This window comes from Pagrus pagrus, assembly GCF_965226575.1.
Source record: "Pagrus pagrus genome assembly, chromosome: 2".
NCBI lineage: Eukaryota > Metazoa > Chordata > Actinopteri > Spariformes > Sparidae > Pagrus > Pagrus pagrus.
The window spans coordinates 14269222-14293232 of NC_140186.1; the positions used below are offsets into that span (position 1 = coordinate 14269222).

Here is a 24011-nt window from a genome sequence, read left to right on the forward strand (position 1 = left end):
AAAACAGTGAAGCATGATTCTCAGATTGTACAATATACCAAGAGAAATTTTTGATGAAGGTTGATCTACATACAAGTTACTGTCTGATATATTTAGGCAACAATCTTGCAGTATTTTCCTGTGATGGAAGAACAAATCTCACAAAATGGAAAGCTCCAGTACCTAAAAACTTATTTACAGTATGTGAGTAAATGTACTTATAGCCACTAGCAATCACTGACTCATGAATGTAATTGTACATTCAACATATGGTAGATTGCCAACCAAATCCCTGGCAAACTCCAGGAAATCCTGTTCTCTTATAAAACTTAACTCACAATCATTGCATGTCATGACACGCTCACAAGAGGATTTAACATAAAAAATCAGCGACTCTTCAGTTCATATCACCCACATACACTGCTCAGATACCAAAGAGACAATTTTTCATGCATTTCAATGTATATTAGCTAAATAAGCTAAAATAAATTAGCTCTCTATAATGTTTCGTTACATCTCCAAGGTAATATTGTGGAGGACTTTGTGGTCATGGCAAATAAATCCTGCTCACTGAGCTGGATTTTGGAGTTCAGACATGTAGATGCACGGTAGGGCAATTATGAGCAAAATCACAAGGAGCCTATATTAACAATACAATTATTATTTTAATTAAGCATTTATTTTTTGATGATAGTCTAAGTTATGACAACTATGGCTCAGTTAAATATTGTTTGAAGCCATCACGGGTGCATTCTGTGAATAGTTCTACAGCAGATACATATATAGGCTATATAGTTTTAAAATAATCATTATATGAGTGCAATAAAATCTTTAAATGAGTGCACAGTGTTATTTTTCAGTGTTTTTATTTCATTAAAACATACATTGTGCCATTGAAAGCTCTGGAAATGCTAAGTGGACCTTAGTTTAAGATTCTTATTCGTATCTTAATTACTATTTCCGGGGTCAATAAGTAACTTCCGAGCTTAGTTAGTATTTTTAGCTAAGGGCTTTCAGGGTGACGTTTTCTAAAGTTATCCATGTGGTTGACGCGTCCTCTAGTGCTGGTATGGTGTTTTCCATTTACTCTGTAGAGGCCTACAGTACCCAGAATTCATTGTGGGATGAAGCAGCCCACTATTTCGCCTGGAATAATTTTAATGCCCGTATCTGTCTTTTGTACCGTACTCATAGCGCAAGACAAAACACAGGCACGCATTTATAAACACATGCGGAAACCATGGCGTTAATTGAGAAAAAAGAAAATGTTTTCAAACACATTTTAAAATCCAGATTTGACGGGGATATATTTGCAGTCAGCTAAAATCCGTGTGTCGGGTCCTAAGCCTCCGGTGTCATTGGTGAATGACCGAAGATGTCTCACAGCAGGTTGTTTGCCAGGCTGCTTTGTAAGTATTGAACTAAATTCTCATTTTAACCACTTGAAATGTTTGACAGTTTAGTTTCTGTAACAGACGTGCACTCGGTGGCTCTGTTCGGTACATGAGCACAGCTTCTCAGGCTCCCTCAGACTTGCACTGGCTAGCAAAGCTCCCCATGGTTGGCTGTCAGTTAGCTTCCAGGCTAGTTAGCCACGTTAGCCTGCCCATAGAAAACGTATATGCTGATATAGCTCAATGACAGCTAGCTAGGTTTTCGCTAACGTCCAGCTGAAATCTAACTTTAACCTCCAAGACCCGAGCAAGTGTTGATCTTCGACCTTGCGTGTCCTCTCCACTAAATATAACGTCAGCATGTCCATTTCACTCTGTCCTGTTTGTTTAAATAGTAACTAGCTCATGTGTAGTTTGCACCCAGCAGTGGAGGCATCTAACTGTCTGTCTGTCAACAGCCTGTATGAAAATGTTGCCTTAGACGATGCAATGACAAGACTCCAATTGGCATCGCTGCGTGATTTGGCTGTGATCGTAATTCAGGAGTTGTTAATTTGTTCGGACATGGGGCTCAAGTGGGCAGCTGAACTTTGTACATTGTCATTGATATTATGTCTTTGACTGAAGCGCTGACAAAAGACCAAAGTTCAGTCAGTGAAGGTGATTGCTGCGGCTGTTTTGCGTTAGGTTAGTCAGTAACCTCAGAGCAAAAATATTCTGTTTTGCCAAATTTTTTCATAGGTTTTTGTTTATAATTTTTGTGAAGCAAGCTACTTGCCTTTCAAGGTCGAGTTTTTGTCTTCATTTTGTTACTTGCAGCAGCTTTTGTTTGATGCTTTTTTTCTTGCAGAGTTGAACCTGTGTCCATGTGATTGAGGGAACACCTGGTTGAATAAATTAAAGCAATTTAGCTTAAAGTGCTAAAGCATCTGTGTGTGTCAGACGAGTGCACTGAGGAGGAGAGGCAATCAATTGAGGGTCACAGTGACCCCCCTCCCCCCTTTATTGATTAGTTTAGTAGTTACAAAGTGTCAGAAAGCAGTGTATATAGGCTACCACAACTTCTCAGCACCCTGGAACCAGCAAAGGCACAACCTTTTTTGCATCTTTATCACGTTTATGTTGCTTCATCTTCTTTAAATGGATAATTAAGCGAATTATTTCAGCATTAGATTAGTTAAATCATTATGATGTTCAAGCCCCTCAGCTGGTTATTATTTCAGCTTAATGTACAATTAAGTGTTATACCTGAAATTTACTTAGTTATGTAAAAAAGTGAAAGTCCAAGAATGGCATTTTGGGTGCATATTTTGTCCTCAACTGAATATGACCCGTACAACATACCTGTGCAAATACAATAGAATTCGTCCCTGGAAAACTGATTAAAGAAAAGCAGCTATAATGTTATGCATATAAAGCTATATTCAAGTTCAGTTGAAACATATGTCTAGTATCCTGTGTGGTAGTGAAATTGCGCAGCATGTTGCTAGTTTCACCTGTAAGCTAATGTTGTTGTACAACACCTGCAGTATTTGTCAAATAACTTGTCGCACAGTAGAAGTAAAACTTAACAGAGCCTCCTCACTTGCACTTTGACCTGAATGTCTCTACTGCAGCTCGGTCATACAAGCATGTACAGTATAAGCCTGACCTTTGAAAATGTTTCGGTAAACATGTCCCCTCGAAAAGCAAAACGCATTGCTAAAACAGGAGAGGTGGTTGACAGTTCTCCATGGGTTTTGTCCTTGACATATAGTCATATAATACAATCTCAGTGTATCAAACACAAATGAATGCAGCTTTAAAGAATGTTTCATTTTAGCCCACTGTATACAACATGTGCTGTTAATAACCTATTTCTTTAATCAATAGAATTACCACACTAAGTAGTAAATTATACTACAGCAGTTCCAATCAGTCAGTGTAATTAGACATAATTTGTTCTCCATGTGTTACATTTCCCTCAGTGGTTGACATCATTATGCTCCAAAGCACAAGCAACAGTCTGTAATTTAAAAATGTTCAGAGTACCTCTTAGAAAATGAAGAATGCTTGTGGTCACAGGTGCAGTGAAAGTCAGCTGGCAAGTCTGAAGAGAGGCTGAAATTGTTGCTCAGCAACAATAAAAGATGATTGCATAAGTGTTGATTGCTAAAATATTTTGAGTTCCTGGAAGAAAAATGGACAATTTCTATTTGAACTTTTTACTATTGACTGTGAAGAGAAAGATGCTTTTATCTGAGTTTTTTTCAAATCCAAAGTGACAGCTTATCTGTGTATTTGCACAGCTTAAATAAAGCAAGCCATTTTCACAAAATAGAGCAATGCAGTTAATGTCCTTGTGAGTGAATAGGAAGATTTCACTGTGTGAGGTTTTGATGGTTTATTTTAACGTGACAATGTCACCCCCTTTTCTCTTTGTCCATTCAGTGCAGCAGAGTGGGGTCAGGCACTGTTATACAGGGTCAAGACAGAACCTCTACATCAGCAAGAACACGAAGGTCATCTGCCAAGGTTTCACAGGGAAGCAGGTTTGTACTAACCAATTATTACCATTAAAAGTTTTTCCTTGCACTTTTTACACTCACTAACATACACAATACCTCATTCTTAGTGTGTCTTTCTGTAGGAGTAAGATCACCAGAGAGGATTAATTAATGATTAATTAATTAATCAGCATCTATTTTGATAATAGCATAAAATGTCAAACTTTTACTGGTTCCAGCTTCCTAAATGTGAGGATTTGCTCCTGTTCTTTGTCATTTATGGTAGTAAATAAAGATAAATAAAGATAAATAAAGAAATATTTTAGATTTGGACTGTTGGTTGGACAAAATATGCTATATGAAGACGATACTTTGGCAAATTATGAAAAGCGCTTTTTACAATTATGTGACATTGTAAAGACTAAACGATCAATCGCTTATTTGTGAAAATAATGGGCAGATTAATTGATAATGAAAATAATCATTAGTTGCAGCCCTAGATGGGAAAGACTATTTTCATTTATTCAGATACATAAATTATGTCAAATAAGTCAGGTTAGTTTTATTTACACAGTCCAAAATCCCAACTTTTGCACACAGTCTTGTAAAATTACAATAGAGAAAAACAGAATTGCAGTACTAGGTCATGTTAAGTACAACGTTTTAGGAATTAATTGAATAAGTACAATTAAAAGAGTTGAAAAATGTGAAGAGAGTGTTATTCAAGATCTGTGTAAATGTGAAACTCGTCCTTGGATCAGTTCACACTGTTGTCCTGTAGTTTCCTGTTGTTTGAGTGCAATTTTTGCAAGAGTTGTTTCTTTGCCTTAAAGGCCTGTAAATTATGTTTGTTCCTGTTTGGATACTGCTGGTTTTGTAGATTTTCATTTTTTGGTTTTGAGTTCAAATTTATTTTTTTCACCTTGACTACTGTTAGTCATTGTTTTAGTCAATAGTAATGTTTGTGTGGCAGCTTGTTGATCCTCCCAGTTATTTTTCAAAACCTTGAAAAAGCTCAGGTGATTCACTTTGAAACGTGTCCAGTCAAGGAGAATAAAAATCTTGGCAAGTGTGTTCAACAAGCCAGAAAACGTGGACTTAACAGATTTATATCCCCCCTCTGTCCTTGCGTACATTCCATTTTTCATCCTCCATTTTCTCTTCAACGTAATAAAAGGTTGTTAAATATAGTTCCAGTGAACACTCCGGGTAATTAGAAAAGGATGAGAAATGAAGCAAGTGCTATTGAGTGCACATTGTGGTGTCTTTCTGGCTTGATAAGCAAGCAATTCTTCAACTTTATTGTCCCAACATTTGCGATAGTAATGACCGGCAAAAACGGCAAAGTTAGCAGGGTGAAGGGGTATATTCCAATTTGGAATAAAAATGCTGATTCATAGCTTCTAATTCCTCTTAATAGGCTAGTTATAATTTTTACAGGAAGGTCATTTATTTGCACTTGTAGTTATGACCCCTGGCTACTTTATCTACATTGTTTCAGCATCTTCAGTAATAATTAACTGACTACAGACTGATGGGATTTGTTCAGCAGAAAATCAATTAACGCCGCCTTGATGCACTAATTTTCTGGGAAAGTACAGCTGAGATTCACTCAGAAGATTTTTACCTCCCAAAACACATTCTGCTCCCTTTAGTGTTATTGCTGCTCTATCTTGTTTTTCATTTCAAATGGGGCCTGGTGGAGATATTTGTACCAAACACGGAACACTAAGAGCAGCAAGTAATAACAGAGATTACCCAACACCAGTGTCCTTTCTCTTTACCTACATGTTTTAACCTCTAAATTTCCTTTCCCTTTCCTTTCCCCTTTAATGTAGTGACTTCTGGTCCATCTTCACTTTGATGAATAGATGAATTAAAACTTGTTTAGCTCGAATACATAAGTTACAGTGCAATTACAACGCAAATCTGATGTCAGAAGAAATCAGTATAGCATGTTTACATGGACACAGTTATACCAATAGATGCGTACAAGAATCTTCTGAGGTCAAGATATCAGATAAGCAAAACTTCTGAAATGTAAGATTGTGAATTAGATGGGCTTCTGTTTCGGTTGAGGCGAAAGCATTGACTTCATGAATGTGAGGAATGAAGTGTTACAGCCCTGACAGGTTCCCTATAGCCTTCATAGGACTGACAGTACGTGAAATATTTTTGCAAACTATCTTCCCTGGCAGATATTTTACTGTCGGTGTTGGAAAACATCCAAAATCTGCTTTTGATTTGTTTTTCAAATGTTCTGCAAGCAGATTAAACCCAGCTTACATCATTATTTATGTGTCAAGAACATTTCTATTCCTTCTCATTGGATATTATTTACCAGTAGCTGCATCCCAGAGAAGAACCCAGCCTCACCTCTGTATCCATCCCTTTACTCTGCATGCAGCACAGGTGATTAATCCTGGATGGCAGCATATTTCCTCCTTCCTCTCTGTCTGTAATGATATCTCAAGGTTGACACCACAGAAGTGGCTGCACCCCACTTCATTACACACTCATACACACTGACTCCTCTTGCCTTGTAGGGAACGTTTCACAGTCAGCAGTCTATCGACTATGGCTCCCAGTTAGTTGGAGGTGTTTCCCCCGGCAAGGGTGGTAAGACACACCTCGGCCTGCCTGTCTTCAATTCAGTCAAGGAGGTATGTATGATATCTTACCAATCCCTGATTGTTCCTTTAAAAATTTATTGTAAATATATTAAATACAAAAACTGAAATATGTGCTATGGATCTGGCAGATTTGCTGAAAAATAACCTGTGAAGGACTGCTGAAGATGATTTTTAAAGAAACATTAGGTGGCACTATTTCATAAATTTAGAATCTCCATTTTAAATGCACCACACTTTTTTTTTTTACTCTCCTCAGGCAAGGGAGGGCACAGGGGCAGATGCCACCGTGATTTATGTACCCCCTCCATTCGCGGCAGCGGCCATCATTGAGGCCATTGACGCAGAGATGCCTCTGGTGGTGTGCATCACCGAGGGCATCCCCCAGCAGGACATGGTGAGAGTCAAACATAGGCTCCTGCGCCAGGGCACCACCCGTCTCATAGGCCCCAACTGCCCAGGAGTCATCAATGTAAGCACACGCACACACACACACACACACACACACACACACACACAGATATATACACTGACACATTTTGTCAGAGGGAGAGAGATGAAAGTAAAAAAGTCGCTCTCAAGGATCTAGGCGTCATTCAGATTAAACACATTAATATTCTGTTATCTTTTTTAAACGGTGAAGTAAGGAAACTAAAACGTTAAAGGAGCATGATTCACTTATACTTAGGGTTTTTGTGTTTTCTATGTTTTTGAATATAACAAATAACTGGCATTCTTTAAAAAAATGTCATTATTAGGGTTGAATATCCCTGTTGTTTTGGGGATTTTAGGCTTTATCAAAATTTGCAAAGTTTATGAAATGATCATTACTCATGCAAATATTTCCAGTGAATCATCATTGAATTTGTTCTGGTTATTTAAAATGATCTTGTGACATAGTAACAAAGCTGAATAATGAATCACTGTGTTCTGTAGAGACATGAAACAAGAAAAATCTTCAACTCAACACTGAGTTCAAAGGTTTGGCATTGGGATAAACCGATTATCAGATCTGATATTCCCCACTTTTTTGATTATTGATATTATTTGGTGTGTTTTTTATTGCTCTGAAAATAAATTATTTAAACGTGCTACAGTCACGAATCATGAATAATAGCCTATGATCCCCATTTAATCTGAGTCTGCGAAGTAATTGTTAACCAAAGTTATCAAATAAATGCAATGGAGTGGAAGTATAAAGAAGCAGAAAATAAAAATTGTACTTGAGTTACTTATCCTTGAATAAGTAAGCTAAATTCCATTTCTAAATTTTGACACAAAGATTTTCATTTTTACTGCAAATGTATATCAGTTCCCAACAGCGCTGTCACAATATTAGATTTTCACTACACAATTACAACAGGTTACAACATTTCCAGTGATTTTGAGCAGAAGTACTAAAGTTAAAAACCACAGTCATATGTGGGTAAGTCTAGGTAAATGTTCTCTATTTTAATCGTTTAATCTTTAATCTTTTTGCAGCCTGGAGAATGCAAGATCGGGATCATGCCAGGCCACATTCACAAGAAAGGACGAGTCGGTGAGATTTTCTAATTTGTCTGTGAACATTATTTGTTTGAATGTTTATGCACTTTATTGATACAAGAAAGCACAAGTCACCTTTTAGATGCTAATGGTTTTATATTATTTGAGAATGTTCGCTTAATGACAGCTTACATGTTTGTGTATAAACAGAGATTCACCTGCTGACTGACTGTTCAACAACAATCTTGAAAAGACTGAAGTGTGATGGAACAGAAAGGAAAAACAAACTTTAATACCTTTCTTCTCAAATTAAACTTTTTTACAGCTCTGCACTCCACTAAATGGAGCTTCTGCTGTTGACAGCTTGATAAGCAGTGTGTGATGCTGTTGACCAGTGAACCTTTACAAGAAGGCTGTTTTTATAGTAATTCGACTGCCATCATTCCCAAAGCACAGACAGAACAGCTGTTACGGAGCTGCACTGTGATAGCGATCTCATTTGTTTGTGCTGTAACAATAAAACAATTCAGCCAAAGTTGGACAGAGAAATTAAAGCAGCATTTTATATCAACTTATCATCCTTGATTGGAGCATTGTTCTGCATTTGATTTTCCAAAAAAAAAAACCTTATCAATATATTTTTGATTTGTCTTATACCTTGTGAAAGAAAGAAAAAAAAAAAATGTTTTATAACGGTACCCTTCCCCTCCATCGAGTCTCATCAAATCAGATAACAACACCGCTAAGTACAAACTAATAACATGCCCAGTCATGGCTTTGTGAACAAACAAGTCCTATGCCTGATGAAAGATCGCCATGTTAAAACGAAGCTAAAAAACAAAAAAAAGATAGTGTTAAGGTATATGCCCTTTGTCATATTTTGACAATTAACAATCTTGACATGTAAAGGAAAATTGGTAGACATTGTCCTTTCACTGCCTCTCAGGACTATAGACAGCTTTTCTAACGGAAGAATCCAAAGTGTTTTATTGTACCACTTGTTAACTGTATGGCTAGCAGACTTAATCCATTTGAATAATATACATGTCCTGACAAAGGTTTCACCAGAATTTTTAAACTCAGTTTTATTTAGCTGTAACAACCCCTTATTAACCCATTATAAATAGATAAAATGCAACGCAAGTGTGTTTTGAATGATGTGTTCACTTTCAAGATGCTTAAGCTCTTAAATGGTCTTAATTTCAGGTTTCCATCTGCTCCGGAGGCTGAGAAATAAAGGCTTTAGTGACGATTCTGTCAAGTTTGAAGAGTTAATTGAGTGTATGGCGTCATTCCAATCATCTTCATTCTAAGATGAAGATATTCCATAAATCGTCTGAATCTAATAAAATGGCAGACTATTTTCTTGCAATATGTCAATAATCTAAATTCCTTTATTTTATCTATGGTTAAACATGGTGTCCTGTATACCTGGTAAAAATGCAGCTTTTCCTGTTAAAGGGATACGGTGAGATGTTATTTTTACCACAGTATTTTGTAATTTCCTGCCAGGAACATACAGTATAGTGCTTCTTATCATTGAGCTTTTGGTAATAGCAACAGGGCCTTTTGTGAAATCCTTTATATATTTTTGTTTTGTCATATGTTGCAAGTGGGTTCACTATGAAATATAATTTGGTTAAATCTTTTCTTTCAGGCATTGTGTCTAGATCGGGTACCCTGACATACGAAGCTGTGCACCAAACCACACAGGTCGGCCTGGGACAGTCACTCTGCGTTGGTAAGTTTCCAATGACATGTGGCATTATGAATTTAAATTAGCAAACAGTAACAAAGTTTGCAGTTTTGTATCTAGTTCAAACAAGCAGTTGGGACTGAAGGAACAAACTGATCCTGATAACAACCTATTGCTTCATGAGTAGCTTGAAGAAATTTCAGAGAGGAAAGGAGGACAGGATGGCCACTCAACATTACATGCCTGCATTTAATTTGAGCCTCTTTGTGATGGCGAGTTACCTTCAGTCTCGTACAATGCCAGAGGACATCAAAACTCATTTTACGCGATCTCTTACAAATGCTGATGCATTCCCGGGAATAGGACTGACACTTTGTATAGAGAAAGCACTTATCCAGTTTCTGATCCTTGCTCAAACTACTCCTATCGGACCTGAGCATTAAGGTAGCTGCTATCTGTGAAGGGCACTAGTGAGATTGAATAGACTGATCAAGTGACTCAGATGCAAAATGTCTTTGTCCTAAAGAAAGCATGTTTCATCTCTGATCCATGATGGGGAAATGTACTTTTTTTTTAAGTGCACAAACCAGAGGAGTACAACGTTTGGTTCTATATCACTACTTTGGAAGAGAGAGGTTCAAAATGGAAATACCTTGTTTTAAAGCATTCTATGAATATTTTAAACAGGCCATGGCATTCAAAATGAATTAATATCATAAATGCTTTTTAGCTGCTGCTCATTTTTTTACCTCAGCCATGTACCTTTTTGATTGCACTGAACTTGGATTTCCTGAAGCAAGTTTTCCTGTAGTTGTCAACGTAACTGCAAACAAAGTTATACTGAGGAGTAGCACTTGTTTTGTAAATGTTTTCAAACCTGGCAAATAGGGATGGGATGATAAAAGATTTTATCACGGATCAGGATGAGAAACACTCAAAATAAGTCGATCGTGGTGAATTTTGTAATCAGCATTAACATGAATGAAGATAATTGTGAATATCCTCACATGAATGACTTAAAAAAGCTGTCTAGCTCACTGACGTACAATCGGATATTGGTTTCCTGATTTATTTTATATTTCCTAAGGCTGCCACCAGCCTGCTTGTATTTTATCCCACACCAAGACAAGTTAAATTGTATGTGTGTAAATATTACAGGTTCCAAACTTACCAATGACAGAGAAATGAGCTTACCACCATTATTTTGTGCAGGAAGACATATGATTTATGATGACTTATGTAAGAGTCTTTGATTGTTTTTCACAATCCTATGTATCCTATCTGTAATGCAATGAAAATGTTTTTTTTCCTTACAAAATGTAAGGTTTAAGTGATTCCAGTATATGTTAGTGCTATTTTCATACATATGTTTTATATGAATTGCAGGTAAAACTGTGATCTTTGCAATTTTCTAGTACAGATGTAGAACTTTCCATTGTCTACCCATTCTGTTATTACCTTACTTTCCTTCCACACAATGTTTCACAGCCTTGTTTCTGTAATAGATTAACAGCACATGCGCACACTTTAATAGCACAGCCTGAAGCCCATATAGACAAATATTTCTTACTGTCCAGAAAACTATATCACATTAACTTCTTTATTCATCAATCTTTAATTGCTCCTTGATGTCAGTGAAATGATCAGTTAAGCTACCATGTCTGTCACCTGTTCTCTTGAAGCAGTTATGCATATAGGAATATTAACTGTTTTCATTTCACCACACCGTCAAGACATGCTGCAATGTGACCATTATACCCAGTTCTATTACTTCTTGGCAACACAGCAAATATAAGATTAACTTTTTTTACAAAAACAAATTCCTTTGACCAACTTATCTTCCACCAGAAACTCCATATTAAAGGGATGGTTGGACACCCAAATTAACTGAAAAACAACTCCGCTCCATTATTATTTAGACATTTTAATTATGGCATGTCCTCTAGCCAGACTTCATGAAACCAGTGCGGCAACAGTATTAAATATTGTAGAGTTCATTAAAGGGGGTTTATTGGTGGCTCTGCTGGCAACTTCTTCAGTCTGAGCATGACCCACGGGCTACAGCAAATTACAGTTAATACAATATTTAAAATCACTGTCATCTTTGTTGCTGGTAATGTGGTTCTCTTTGATTATTATTCATGTAATTTTTCTTTTTTTTTTTGGTGTTGGCAGGTTTTTTAAATAGTGTGACTATGAATTTAGGGGACGTTTTGTCTGTGAGAGATTTGTCTTCTGGAGGTTTGGCCTTGATTTATAGATCCTTGTGTCATTTTTTGTGGGAATTATTTTGAAAAATTATTATTGGCCCCTTGTGATTTGAAAAAGCTGCGTAAATCATGTTCCTTGGCTTTAAAAGGAAATGCATAATTAAACTACCATGCAGAGATAACCGTGTATCGGGGCAGTTATGTCATTAAACACACTTTGAAGTGACTTTGAATTAAAAATTGTAAAATGCTTTTTCTTCTGCCTAACCTCAGTTTAATATTATTTCTTCCATCCTTTATTGTTGTAGAGATTTAACTTATAGCGGCTATAATCGATATTTTTATATCAACATGGATCACATGATTTTTTGCGAATGAAGTCACTTGTAGTAACAAACAGATAATTATAACCCAATTTATGCAGTTCCCCTCAGCGATTCAGCAGCTTTGTTAGCATCAGGACATGGTCCAACCGCTGAGTGCAACATCTTGGTCTGGGATGTTGTGGTGGTGACAGGTCTCTGTAAAGGTGTGGGCAAAGATGTATTTAAATCCCGAGGTCTGAAAGCTTTATAAAGCTTCTGAATATATGTTGCTGCTGAAAGTTAAAGATAAATATGTAACTTTTCCACATAAAACATCTAAAAACGACTCGACTTTGTAACATGTTTTGTTGAGTATCCTAAACATTTCCAACATTGAGCAACCCAGCAAAATCTGTCATTTGAGAGGATTTTTATTGGCAGTGATGGTTGTCTGACAGTGGACACAACAAATCCCATGTTCTCACACTAAACATGACATCAACAAACTACGACTTTTGATTTTATTATTTTATTGAGAGACCCCTAGTGCCAAAAATTACAGCCTGTGCATTTTAAGAAATACTTGTCAGTATGAATAACTAAACTTAGATAAGCTAAAACAGTAACAAACAATAAATTCACACTACGTCTTTATACTAGAACTAAATCAAGCCAGTAAGTGATATGTTACAGGCATAAAGCTGCTTCTTATTCAACTCAGCAGCTATGTGATCCTCAAATATTCACAGGAATCCTCCTCTGAGAGTCTCGAGTATACAGCAAGTGTTTGCTTTGTCTCCTGCAAGGTATTGGCGGCGATCCATTCAACGGCACAAACTTCATAGACTGTCTGGAGGTGTTTCTGCAGGATCCCAAGACGGAGGGCATCATCCTTATTGGAGAAATCGGAGGCAACGCCGAGGAGAATGCAGCAGAGTATCTCAAACAGCACAACTCTGTAAGAAAATAACACACTGGACACCCATTATTTTACTTCACTTTCCTTGTGATATGTCTGCTACAGCGCTTCACCTCTGCAGATATATCTGTTCGTATAAAAAATTCATCCTTTTCTGATTTAGCTCTTAGTCATGCCCTTTCAGATCTATCAGCTGCAGTGAATACTGGAAACTATTATAAGTCTAGAACAAAGTGGAACTTTATGAAAGTGTCTTTTTGGTAGCATCTTCAGTCTTCAGGCTTCCTCCCGAATTTTTTTTTTTATCCGTATGATGAAGACAAAGAGTGACAGATGGGATGAAGGAATGATTCACAGGGCCACTCGGCTTACACAGGCTGAGAACTTGTAATTTACATTTTTAACTTCAGCAGGCCTCTTCTTGCCATTTTGCTCCTTGCAGATGACTTGTAATCTATAAATGTTTTCAGCGTGCACGTGTTTGTTTCTGTGTATGCGAGCGTGCTTATGGCTCTCTGGAGTTGAGAAATGGACTTGATTTGCCCTCGGCTGCTTTAATGAATGCAAATCTCCCGCTGGCCTCTCAGGAGAATAACTTCTCTCACTCAACAAATAAAGTACAAACACGAACCACCCCCCACCCAGTCACCCAGAGTATCGACAGTGAGGGACAGCTCAAATGAAACACGTGCATGAAAAAGCCCAGCAGAGCGTGGGAGTAAGCTGCAGATCTTCCGTTGAAAGTCAGTTGCCTAGAACATTGTACATGAAATTGAGTGTTTGGACCTTATTTTGAATATGAGCACAAAGTCCGGAGCAAACTTAACTTTACTAAATTTGAATACATTTGAATTCACGTCACCGATGCACTCACCTAGGGCAGCTCCCTCATGTGAATTTTGTATTAGTGTGGAGGACAGTCTTGCTGGAAAAGAGCAGCAGGATAGCTCAGCCAAAATCAATAAATACTGCAAAACAGTGAAGACTTAAACTTGATGATAGATTATATCTGCTCTCTGATGATCAAAAAGATTTATCCAATACGTGCGCTTCTTTATGAGATTTAGCACTTTGATCTCCTGTAAAGAGAAACTTTCTATACCTTACCTGTGATATGAATTCGTAACCTTGAACTGGCACAGAAAGCTGGAAGTGGAAAAAACTTTATTCTGCTTTTAGAAGGCAAATGTTAATAGAAAAATGTTGCATTTCAGAGGTAGATGTCTTTTTTTGTCAATATTATCACCTTGTATGGCCTTATTGATAGCTACACTCAGAACTTGTTCATCTTTCATTTGAGCATCTCATATAAGCCTCTGAAAACTGAGTTAAAGTTTGGAGAAAATCATCTCTTAGATATTATTTATTAGGAGTTTAACCTCTTATTTAGGACTCTGTAGATATGGTTTAATTACAATTGTTTGACTGTGGCCCACATAAGACCTCCCACTCACATTTCAGATTTGTTCATAATTTTTTTGAATAGGTCACACAGCTTGTGTTGTGCCCGTTGAAGGCTAATTTCCCAAGTTCAAGCAACAATCGACAAATCAGAGCTTTGTGGGTGGGATTACAAATTGTGACTCCATCTTCCTTCATAGCCAGTGTTGTGCAAGTTTGCTAAAAGTAGTTACAGTTGTTAGTTCTCTCTGAAGATATTGAATAACTGTACCAAATAATTGCATGTAAAAGTTATTAGTTACTTGTGAAAGTAGCTCTTGTGTTCCTTTTTAAATAAACAATTAATCAAGATATAATTGTAATCACAGTGCGGCTAAATGCCAAAGGTAAAATGTGTGCCAAAACAGCATTATAATGAAGTACTGTAGCGCTGCAAAGATTCTGGCCTACGAATCTTGTTCTGCACAGACCCCAACAGATGCCACATCAACATCATGATTTTAGTTTTTCTTTAAAAATTTGAATTTCATTGAAAAATAATCTTTCCAACAAATTATCAATTCACATCACAATATCTGTCAAAATAATCACACTGTGATGTTTTGAACATATTGTGCTGCCCTCCTTTTACATGTCTGCTTCAATTCTCTTGTTAATTCGCACATAGTAAAAAAATTATTTCGTGTTCCCGTAAAGTAAAGATAAAGTAATTAAATGTCTAGACACTAGTAGTAGTAGTGGTAGTAGTAGTAGTGTAATAACACTACAACTCTGATCATAGCTTGTTGACCACTTGGCTACATCCATGAAGAACGGCAACAGAAAATGTTTACAAAAATGTTGAATGCACGAGAGCTGCACTGGTTCCTGAAAGTCAACTTATAGAAATTACCATAACATGAACATTTCACAGCATGTCTACTGAAAATGCCATTGATGGGGAAGATGGGTCATTTGGATTAAAACATTTTAAACTCCCTGACCCAAAAGGAAATAAAAATGGTAGAGAAACGAACAGAAATTCAGGCTGAGTGAAACAAAATAAGAATTCAATCCGATTATCGGCTATCATCAGATTTTGGTTCAGTTTTTGCTCAATCCTGATTGGTGCTCAGAAGTACATTACATCATCTTTCTTCAACCGAGCCCTGGCCGCTTCAGACCAATGACAAAAGCACGGAAAGGACAGAATGATCTGATGTGAAATAAACTAAACTGTGTTCATGTATGACGCCATTACTCACAGGAAGAAGTTAATTGAGAATTTTTTTTTCCACCCATTGACTTGACAAATACTGCCACATTGGAGAGACATTAAGTACAGGCTGCTCAGTGAAATTAAAGGTCCAGTGTCATGATTGATTTGTGTCATGCAACATTAAATATATTGAATTCCTATTTGAGAAACACACATTATACCAGAAGGTGAAGAAGTATTGATTTCGGTATCCATCAGTGTTACACTTGACTTACTGCAGACTGTTTATCTCCTGAAGCCTTAATTCAAGAGAACAACCTTATACTTCCCGCTCGGTTGTGCTGTCAGATTTTATGATGCAGGGCATATTTCAAGGTTCAGTCTTCATCAGTGTCTGCCAACATAATACGGTCTCAAAGAGTCACCTGTATCAAAGGTCTGCCTGTCATCGCCAGAGTTTCACAGGCTTTCTCAAGTCAGAAATAGGTTTTACACAGAACAACCATGTTACAATTTGCTTCATGCATATCAAGTAGGTCAGAGTATTTGGCACCTAAGCTACCGTAGAGGTTTACTGATTCTTTTTTTTTTTATTTCTTTATTTATTTTATTTCAGCCAAGCCTGTCTCCACTGAGCTTAGCTAAACCCCTTGTAATTCTCCAGAAACAAGACTAAAGACGAGCGCAGGTTGTAGGCAGGAGGAAAACCAAGGGTAGAGAAGCGTCACGTGGACACGCTCGTGCCGGTTTTATTCATATCGACCTGTCTGTCATGTTTATAGGGGCGTTAAGTGTCTCAGTTGGACTTGTGAATACAGCTCCTTGGAGCAGGCTGTTTTTGTGTTCATAGAACAAAGCCCTCCTCCGGTCATGTTGGCAAACTGAGGTGGGGGAACTACCCTATTGGTCTCATAATTAAGGTAATATATCTGAACTGCTAACAGTGGAAGACAAAAGACGGGTAAAGTGAATGATAGTATGACTTCCCTCCCTGTATGCATTGTGAGTACTTAGTATCCAGGGAGGCAGGGATTAATAGAGTAATTAAACCCCTTTCGTTTGAGGTAGATTTAAGACTTGATTCACATGAGGGTGGTTTGTTTATTCAGGACGTGATTTGACTTCTCAACACTGAGTCGGGGTTTGGTGCTAATTTGTGTTGTGCTTACATTTTTTTTTTTTTTTTCAACGCAGAGAACAGATGCTTGTAACATATTTCGAGCACTTAAAAGTGATATTCCCCCTCTCTTCATCTCCCTGCTAACTGTGCAAGTGTTAATGTCTCATTAACGGTGCGTTTCTAGCCAAGGTCCTCAACGTTTCCCTGGCTGACATACGTCCTGCTAGTCTTAATTATTGAAAGTCATCTCCAGTTTATATAAGTGGCTGCCATCTTCTTCCTGCCAGTGTCAGGTCTGAGTTTGGAGCTGGAATGTCTGCAGAAGTGGGTGTCTTTGAAGGACCTCGCTGTGTTGCTTTGGCTGTTGAATATGTCACATTCACTCTCCGAAAAGCAGCCTGCCAGATGAGCCACAGCCTTTGTTAAAAGCTCAGGACGAGGTGTGTGTATGTGTGCGCACGAAGCCGTCCTCTACAATTATGTTGTTATTCCTAAGTATGAAATATTAGCTGCCGTACGTGTGCACACACACGCACTCCATCCCACTTGCTGGTTATGATGTTATTGCTGAAGATGAAATATTAGCTCTCTTCACCTTGGAAATGATCTTAACTGTTGAACGTAACATCCATCAATGAGCAAGCAGCATAGACAGCAGCTGAGCTAATCAGTGCCTGCATGACTAATTACCATCTCAGAAATGAGATGATATGAAATGGCAGGAGCCTGAGCCCCTATCTGGTCATACACCAACCCATGCAATTAAATGGCTTGATTGACCCTTTGTTTTAATAATGCAGGCTGAGACGGAGATGGCTGGTTAGACAAGCCTGTTACCATGGGTGCTCTGTAATGGGGAGGGCATGAGGTGTTTAATTTATAATGAATGAATAAAATGCAGGTGCAGAAAACTAATTTTCTCTGTTCTACTATCCGTCCGTCCTCCTTGTTTTTGCTCCATTCCTTCCTCTTTCTTATTCACTTTGTTGCTTTGCTAACTGTTCTCACATCCTCACACCTTCCCTCAAGCTTCTTCACCTTTCCTTGTCCATTTCGACTCATTTTACGCTAATGTTTTTCTTTCTCTCCCTTGTCTACGTCCAGGGTGCTAATTCAAAGCCCGTGGTGTCCTTCATCGCAGGGCTAACTGCTCCTCCCGGCCGTAGGATGGGCCACGCCGGCGCCATCATCGCTGGTGGAAAGGGTGGAGCCAAAGAGAAGATTGCAGCCCTCCAGTCAGCTGGAGTTGTAGTCAGCATGTCCCCTGCCCAGCTGGGCAGCACTATTTTCAAGGTGAGTCCTTTGTTCCAGCAAGATAGTGTTGTAGATGATAACACTGCGAGAGGGGCTTTTCTGCCTAATGAGTACATATACTTTTGGTGCCTTAAAGGGGATCTATAATGCTCATTAACAGGTTTTTATTTTTTTCTTGGCCTCCACTTAAGTAGTATTGCATGACTCACAGTCCGAAAAATGTATCTTATTGTGGCTCTTTATGCAGCCCCTCAGTTCATCCTCTGTCTGAGACACTCCTCAGAACACACAAGTACTCATTTTGATTGGATAAACTTCCAGAAGCCTGCCGAGGGGCAGCACCCACTGTCAAATTGGATAGTGACATGAGCTCTGCTCCACCCTCTTGCAGTCAATTTGAGGCCGGACTTCACTGACTACTGTACAAAATACAAATGACTACATAATGGTATTACCTGATTTTGGTTAAACTGATTCTTATTTTACTGGGAAATAACACAGTGTCCTGATAGACCTACCACTCTACTTGTTGCTTTGCAAAAAAACAAAAAACCTTGTTGCTTAGCTAGTTAGCTCAGTTAGCCGTGAAGCTTGTTAGCCTGAACAAACTTTTATGTTGTAGACGTCTACCCGCGAACAATAAAAATCCATTACTTAACATTACTAACATAGATACTCCTTGTCTTTAAAAGGCTTTTATTTACAAGAGACCTACATTACCAAAATTCAATTGTCACATTTTGTGTTTTGCCTCGTCACCATTACTTATGCACACTTTGAAACTGCTCAGTCACACACTCCAAACAATGTTTTATTCACTAAAATATAGTCCCAAATATATCAGGCTCAGATGTTCCCCCCTGTTGTTGTTTTTGTCTGCCTCATCCATCAATCTCATCTTATCTCTGTCTGACTTGCATCTCATTTCTTTTTCCTTATCTCAGTCTTTATTTTCAGTCCCTGTCTGTACTGTTGCTTCCAAATTAAAATGTGACACGATGTCTGCTTGAGAAACATAAAAAAATACAAGAAAATATTTCATTTAATTTAAACAGTCAACTCTAAATTTCTGTGCTCCACTGTTTTACTCATAACTGCGTAAATTGATAGAAATACCATCTTACAAATAAACCAAACAAATACTAAGGTCACATTTGCATTATACACATGAAAAGCTAATTAAAGCAGACCGTCCACATAACCAATAAAGATGCTACACAGTAATGATGCTTCTCTTTCGGCTTCAGAGCAAAATCTCTGGTGACGCTGCTAACTTGTGGCACAGTCTTTCATCACCGAGCCGATACAAGGTTTGCTGGGAACAGGAAAAGCAGGAGTAGCAAGTTGAGATTAAACTTTTAATATGCCGTAAAGAAAGGCAGACGACAAGGGCAGGAATTAATAAATGTGTGTTGACAGTGGCTGAGTTGGCGCCACTGCCCCTTTATTTCAATTTATCTCTAGGGAAGCACTGTTAACAAGATGTATAAAAAGTGAAAGCATGTATTACACCCATTCATCATCTTATACTTTCATTACCAGTGCTGGCACTACTGCATGCGGATATGGATTTACACACCTCTTCCCCCCCAAAGTTTAATTCATAATCATTGTGTGTAATGATGAAAAACGTGCAACGTGGTTGCTCATTTTGCTGCACATTGTGTTCATACATCTCTGTTAATTTCATTGACCGTCGTAATTGAAGTAATAACGAGAGAGACGCGAGTAGACAAGACGCTTCAGGTGTGGGCTCAAACAGCGACGACCTCGGTGAGAAGAGCATCTCTGCTGTCACCGACCTGCACGAGCCTTGACACCACCGGTGACAACATGTATCTGTGTAAGGTGGATACATGCATCATCATGTTTAATTAAAGGTTTATGAATTATACATCGAGCCACAGTTGGATGTTGGAGTTTTCACAAGAGGTCTAAAACTGGAAAACAATAAGGCTCTTAGATCCGAGTGCATTGAGCAGATGTTTTCGTCGACAAAGTTACACAAGCACAACACAAATTTAGCGTGACCAGGATGCAGGACTTTCTTGTAGCCATTTGACAGTTTTGTAAAAGAAAAGTTTGGCGGCCCAAGTTATATTTTTGCCCGAGACCTTGGGTTTTGTGTTGTCTAATGCACCCCTGGGAAAATGAAATTAGTCAAAAGAAGTAGTTGGATCTACATTGTCAGTACTGATTTATTAGAGGAAACATTGTATTCGTCATGGACCTCGGGTGCAGGAAAATGAAAAATAAGTAATTTTTCAATTCATAGGAAAGGAGGAGGAAGTTTAATTTTTTGTATCTAAACCAGAAATATCTTCATAACCGCACAGTTGCCTTGAATAAAATTACATGTTTTTCAGGGTTTGAACATTGTTAGAAGCATTTGGAATAATTTTAAGAAGTATTTCAATTGAAACTGGAAACAGTGAGGCGGCCAGCCTCTAACAAACAACATTGTTTTTATAGTTGAGGCATACGCTAAAATACGTTCCTTAAACATTTTAAGGAGAGGAGCTGACAACAAACAGGATTGTGGTTCATATTTGATCAGCTCTGCCTTGTTTTATGGTTTGATCAGAGTTTTTTCAGCCCATTCTATACAGTACAGAAACAATATGGCAGCCACTTTTGGTTCACAATCTTCCGTATTGCTTCTAAACAGTACACAAAAATATGTTTCTGAAAACATGTTGGGCAGTCAATCAGCAGTGTAGTCCCTGCATCTTGGTTCATAGTTTATCAGCACTGCCTCGTTTAGACAGTTTGCTCGGTGTTTAGTGAGACACCTCGCTCGATCGTGGCAGCACTCTCTCTTGAGATTGGTCTGAAGTCTTTGTGTACGTGGATGCACACTTACAAAATGCGGATTCAAAAGCCCTAAAGTCTGTTGTTGGTTTCTTGTCACCAAAAAAGATGGGGGTGCTCTGTGTGCAGGCAAAACAGGAGGAGTTTGACATTGTTCATTTGCATATACTACTAAAACTGTGATACAGAGCTGGCTGAAAATTCCCATTAAAAGCTAAAGCCTTTGAAAAATTGTTTTCAGAAAATGAGTATTTATTATCCAGTTAAATAACTAATTAAGCTCAGATAAAACATCCCTATTATATTATTTATTAAGAGTTTGACACTCAAAAACTCAACTGATTCTGCTTCATCAGGACTGTGTGGGTGGGGTTGGATCTTATGTGATTGACAGTACTGATAACATAAGCAAGCAACCCCTCAACTGTCATCAGATTCTGATTCAAATGTTGCTTGATTGGTGCATGGAAATACATGACGTCATCAAAAAAAACCAAAAACAAGCAACCAGAAGAAAAGAGAGGATAAAAACACGTGTGTATATATATAAAAAACCTCTAACAATTAGAAATGACATACAGTATGCTGAAAGATAATTAAATATGCAGTGCTTTCAGTGGCACTGGTGCAAGGACAAGATACCAGAAAAACTTATGTTAATCTGAGCAGGACTTAATTCATATGCATGGAAGAATAATTATGACCTTTTTACTTGTTTACAAAATATCTGGAACTCATAATCATAAACAGCAGATAATTTTATCCTCTCCTGCTTAGTATTCACAGTGTAGCCTGCATGCACATGTATGCAGGAAAACCAAAGCGAACGTGTTTAATCTCAAGTTTTTGTTTACGATCCTGACTCCTCATACACCTGACTTCAGGTGTGTCAAAGCTGTTGTTGTAAATGTCTCGCTCTTCTCTCACGTCATGTTCTCCTGCGCTCGCTACAGTTTCGATCCAGATGTGTTTTCACCCATCCTTTTTGAGTGGCAACCTCTACTTTCTACGTTTTACTCCCCTTCTTGCTCTCGACTCGTCTTGTCATGTGTCTCAGTCTGTCTCACGCAAGGCGTCTGCTCTTTTTTCCCTCCTCTCTGTCACATACAAACAACAGCTATGATTCCTGTCTTGTACCCTTGAGCTACTGTCTGCCGCCTTGGGCCAACAAAGCATCTATCTCTTTACGTAATGAATGCCCTGCTCCTCCTTTTCTTTGTCACCCTTTCCATCCTATTACCTTTTTTTCACGTCCTCTCATTTCCTCTACAGCTTTGTCCCTAATTACTGAACCCTCTGCCACTCCCTCTTCTAACCCAACTCATCTGTGCTCATACTTTTAAACCTCTCCAGAGAGTCGAGGTTGGAGAGGCTGAGGTTGCCTTTTCAAGCGTCTCAGAAATATGAACACATTTCCTCCTCTAGGTGGCAGTAGACCTTCAGGTATCCACAAGCCACAGAGGAATGGGCCAATATGTGCAGGAGTACTTGTGTGTTCTGACGAGCTGATAAATGACATTTGCATTAAGTTACTTTCCCCCTGTGGAATGGAAAATTCTCTGGGAACGACATGTTCTATCATCATCGACATCGTTTTTAATGGCTATCGTAATGCTCTCTCATTTTGTAGCCACATGGTTGGACTGTGCTGATAAGCCCAGCAACTGTATCCTCACATAAATCAGATTTTTTTTTTTTTGTGCACATGTAGCCTCTATCAATCACAGGAAGTGAGCTGTTTTTAGCGTCACTAACTGGAATTTGGTGACACGTACGGCGCTACATGATTTGCACTCTTCAGGAAAAAAAAACAACAGGCTCTCAAAAGCTCGAGCCGCCTCTGTTTCCCCCCGTCTCAACAGCAGATCTGATACACAGGATCAAAACAGAGCCGTGTGAATTCTGCATGAATAAATCATTCACTTCTGTCTATCTCACTTCATTTCACGTTGCGTATTCCCTTCTCTCTCTCGTCCATCTCTGTAGGAGTTTGAGAAGAGGAAGATGTTGTAAATTGTGCGACGAGGCACCCGACCTTTCACCCCCCTCCCTGCCCAGAAGTGGAGATGAGCAGCCTGATTCTGTAGGTGGACATGCCCTACAGTATCTGTAAACCTGATTATTTCAACCACCAAGCGCACAGCCAGTGTTTATATTGTAATTTCTGCCATGAACTTGTACCTTGCACATAACGACAGAATAAAACATAGTGGCTTAATGGTATCCTAAAGAAGTCATTTTACACTATGTAAAAGCTTTATAGATGTTTTCTCTTCCTCCACACAATGTCGACAGCTGAAAGGAAGGATGCCATGGTAACCTTGGTGATCTGTTTCATTCTGCTATACTCCTGCTGTAATGCATCACCCATTTCACTGGCTGTCCATCTAAATAAGAAATATTTCTCATATCGTTTTCCTGCTGTACTTGTTCATAAAACAGATGTGGTCTCATCAAGTTTCCTTCCTTTTTGAAGTAACGTGAGCGTAAAAATGGACATATGTCTGAGAACAGACGGGAATGCAAAAGGTATCACATGTTGAGTGGGTTTGGTGTTTACATGCCTTCCAGCACAACCTGTGTGGGTCGCATATTGTATGTAGAGAATCGGTTAACAGGAGAGGAGTTAAGATGAAGGTGCTTTTCATACATGGATCTTAAGCTTCAGAGTTTGCTTGGTTGACATGTGAAATCATAGCATTTGGTTTCGTTTTCATTCCGTTAAGCAAGGCAAGTTTATTTATATAGCACCTTATCATACACAGAGGTTATCCAAAGTGTTTTACAGTCAAAATAATAAAAAATAAAGAGATAAATACGTAGACAAATGTAATGGAAGTACAGCGAGTGTGATAAAATAAATATAACGGTTCCAATGGTGGGCAACATAATGGCTAAAAGGTGTTTTACCATGCTTGGTTTTTACTCTGGGTACCACTAGCTGACCGGGCCATGCAGACCAGATCTTTAGATTGCTTAAGAGTAAAAGGGTTTAATAAACTCACTGATAAGTCGATCAGAAGACAAACTGGAAACAAATATAAATAGTCGATTACTCATGTTAAGCACAATCTGATATCGCTGTGTTGAACATCATAGGAAATGTTGCTCCAGGACTGTCAT

At 38.3% G+C, this 24011-nt stretch overlaps 1 protein-coding gene across 1 annotated transcript; it reads left to right on the top strand.

Annotated features, from left to right (window-relative positions):
- Positions 1–1281: 1281 nt before the first annotated feature.
- Positions 1282–23341, top strand: suclg1 (succinate-CoA ligase GDP/ADP-forming subunit alph). Its single transcript, XM_084370089.1, has 9 exons — positions 1282–1388; positions 3804–3904; positions 6406–6522; positions 6749–6961; positions 7972–8029; positions 9632–9715; positions 12992–13143; positions 17928–18116; positions 22875–23341. Exons 1-9 carry the CDS (start codon positions 1355–1357, stop codon positions 22899–22901), a joined length of 975 nt encoding a protein of 324 aa, XP_084226215.1. The 5' UTR covers positions 1282–1354; the 3' UTR covers positions 22902–23341.
- The last annotated feature ends 670 nt before the right edge of the window (positions 23342–24011 follow it).